Source organism: Arabidopsis lyrata (genome assembly GCF_000004255.2).
Source record: "Arabidopsis lyrata subsp. lyrata unplaced genomic scaffold ARALYscaffold_1, whole genome shotgun sequence".
Classification (NCBI taxonomy): domain Eukaryota; kingdom Viridiplantae; phylum Streptophyta; class Magnoliopsida; order Brassicales; family Brassicaceae; genus Arabidopsis; species Arabidopsis lyrata.
In genome coordinates, this window is record NW_003302555.1 from 30,240,872 (window position 1) to 30,243,767 (window position 2,896).

The window sequence follows — 2,896 nt, forward strand, 5'->3', positions numbered from 1 at the left end:
ATAATTCTTTACAAGGAAAAGAAAAAGCTAGCTTTTTTATAGACTATTCAGATCTGATAAAGATTGTGTTTTTCCCAACCGAATGGCTGGCTTTCTCAGTGTATTTGGAGGAATTCCTAAGCGCCAACGAAGGATTTTCAAGTTTCTCTTTATCTTTAATTTCTCGCTGTGCAAATGTTACAGCGGATAAATTGGCACGAAAAATTCGTACCGAACCGTATCATATCAAATATGTAAATAATATCTAAAAGCAATGGTTCTTTTAAATATTAATTTTAAAGCTGTTGACAAACAAAAAGATCTAGTTACAAGTAGATTTATGAATACAAAAAATTAGTGTTAATTTATTTTTCTTTGACCTTTTTTGTTCTTATAAACATCTGTTTCTTTATTTTGCTATGTTATATATAGGAAAAATGTCGAAAAATGCGCCAACTTTCAAATTTGGGACGATTAAAGCATGAACTCTCGAAATGTCTCTTTAATCACAAAGTTTCCATTGACCTGTCTGAAAATAGCTAAGTTTTTGTTGACCTGGCCAAATTAGGCATCGCGTTAAGTCTCCGTTAGAACGATGCTGACGCTGTTAACAATCCGTTAGATTCTCCGTTCGATCAAAACGACGTCGTTTTGAAGTTTTCAAACGACGTCGTTTCACCAGAAAATAAGAAGGAAAAATGGCATCTCCAAAGAATCAAACTGCTGACCTGTTACACTAATAAGAGACACTCAACCATTGGGCTACGGAAACATTTTAATGTTAGTACAAACAGAACGTGTATATATACTAAAACCTGGTAACATAAATTAGGTAAAGATATATGCAATTAATTAAAAATAACAAACTTAAAAAATAATAATAACCAAAAATACAAATATTAAATATACTTATCATAGTATATGTATCAAAATCTCAAATATTATTTTATAAATAAAGATTTCTTCCATATTTGGAAAATTATTCTTTCTAATATAAAAAATTTAAATATATGACATAAAATTAATCATATAATTATGCCTTATATGCACCAATGATACATGCAACAACCACATTAAACATTTATACAAAGTTTAGGTTTTTATAATTTAGGAAATAATAATTTTCCAAAATAGAATAAAATCTTTATATATATATAATTAAATGTTTGTAAATTTGAAATATATATTTAAGGTAAGTATATTTAATATGTGTATATGTTTGGTTATTAATTTGTTTTTAATATTGTTATTTTAAATTAGTTGCATATATTTTTACCTAATTTATGTTACCAATTTTTAGTATATATACACGTTCTGTTTGTACAAACATTAAAATGTTCCCGTAGCCCAATGGTTGAGTGTCTCTTATTAGTGTAACAGGTCAGCTGTTCGATTCTTTGGAGATGCCATTTTTCTTTCTTATTTTCTGGTGAAACGACGTCGTTTGAAAACTTCAAAATGACGTCGTTTTGATCGAACGGAGAATCTAACGGATTGTTAACAGCGTCAGCGTCGTTCTAACGGAGACTTAACGCGATGCCTAATTTGGCCAGGTCAACGAAAACTTAGCTATTTTTAGACAGGTCAACAGAAACTTTGTGATTAAAGAGATATTTCGAGAGTTCATTCTTTAATCGTCCCAAATTTGAAAGTTGGCGCATTTTTCGACATTTTTCCCATTTATCAATACGTTTTGATTTTCTCAAGTTTTTTTTTGACAGAAAAAAGTTTTGATCTTCTTAAGAAACGAAGGTCCCATGTTAAAATAAAAAGTCTTACAAGTTAGGATTCATGGATTTATTAATTTAGATATAGATAAGATACATGAACATAATTTTCATGACAAGAAAACAGAAACATAACAAACAAAGATAGATGCACGGTTCTCCTGTCTTTAACCTCTCTCTAAGAGGATAGGAACATACAACAACATTAATTAATAATAGTCAGAACAAGATCTGTTTTATTTAACCGATCCTCCTCACTTCTTCACCTACAAATCAACAAAATTTAAATAAATTAAACAATTATTGAATATAGTACAGGCCTCAAATTTTGATAATCGACAATATTGGTATTTTTTATTTTTTTTTGCCAGATCCAAAACTTAGGAGATATTTGGTCATGATTTAAACGTTTAGGAAAAAAGAATAACCTTAATCTTATATCTACAACTGAATAATACGTAGTTTTTCAAGATCCGTATTATTTTTTCAAGATCCAAAACTCATAAGTAAATATTTGTTCATGATTTATGTATATGATTAAAAAGTAGAGAAAACAAACCTTAATCGCTGTCGCTGTCACTGCTGCTGCTGTGGTGACCATCATCATGATGTTTCTTCTCCTTCTTGTCCTTCTTCTTTTTCTTCTCACCATCGTGACTTTTGCCTTCTCCGTCGTGGCTTTTGCCTTCACCACCGTGGATCTTGTCTTTGAGCTTGTCAACAATACCTTCTTTGTGCTCTCCACTCTTGTGCTCGTCGACGTGCTTCTTGTGTTCCTCTTCCTTCTTGTGCTCACCTTCCTTGTTGCCTCCTCCAATGTGGAGTGCATCTCCGATCTTGTTGATGAGTCCTGCCATATCGTCTTTTTTTCTCTTTCTTTTGTATTAAATCTCTCTTTATTTGTTTGGTTTCTTGACGATTGGATCTCAAAGGGTCTCTATATATAGCCCCAAATGGATAATTAATACTATATTTTTATTATTTTTTTCTCTGAGTTTACTTTATAGAAAGAGAGATATATGGCATGGCGAAGATAAGATTAATTTTGATACCAAAAAAAAAAATGAAAAATAAAAGATAAGATTAATTCTTCCAATGAGCTGTACTGTTTCTTTAATTGGAAATAATGATACAATTAATTGGGGTAGATTATATTCCTTTAAAAAGAAAGAAGATTATATTCTCTTAGA

The 2,896-nt window shown here is 30.5% G+C and overlaps 1 protein-coding gene across 1 annotated transcript; it reads right to left on the reverse strand.

The window, feature by feature from the left end:
- Positions 1 to 1,752: 1,752 nt before the first annotated feature.
- LOC9330637 (dehydrin HIRD11) lies at positions 1,753 to 2,669 on the reverse strand. Its single transcript, XM_021012682.1, has 2 exons — positions 2,266 to 2,669; positions 1,753 to 1,972 (listed from the first exon to the last, which is right to left on the reverse strand). The coding sequence occupies exon 1, from the start codon at positions 2,561 to 2,563 to the stop codon at positions 2,267 to 2,269; it is 297 nt and encodes a 98-aa protein (XP_020868341.1). The 5' UTR covers positions 2,564 to 2,669; the 3' UTR covers positions 1,753 to 1,972; position 2,266.
- Positions 2,670 to 2,896: the final 227 nt, after the last annotated feature.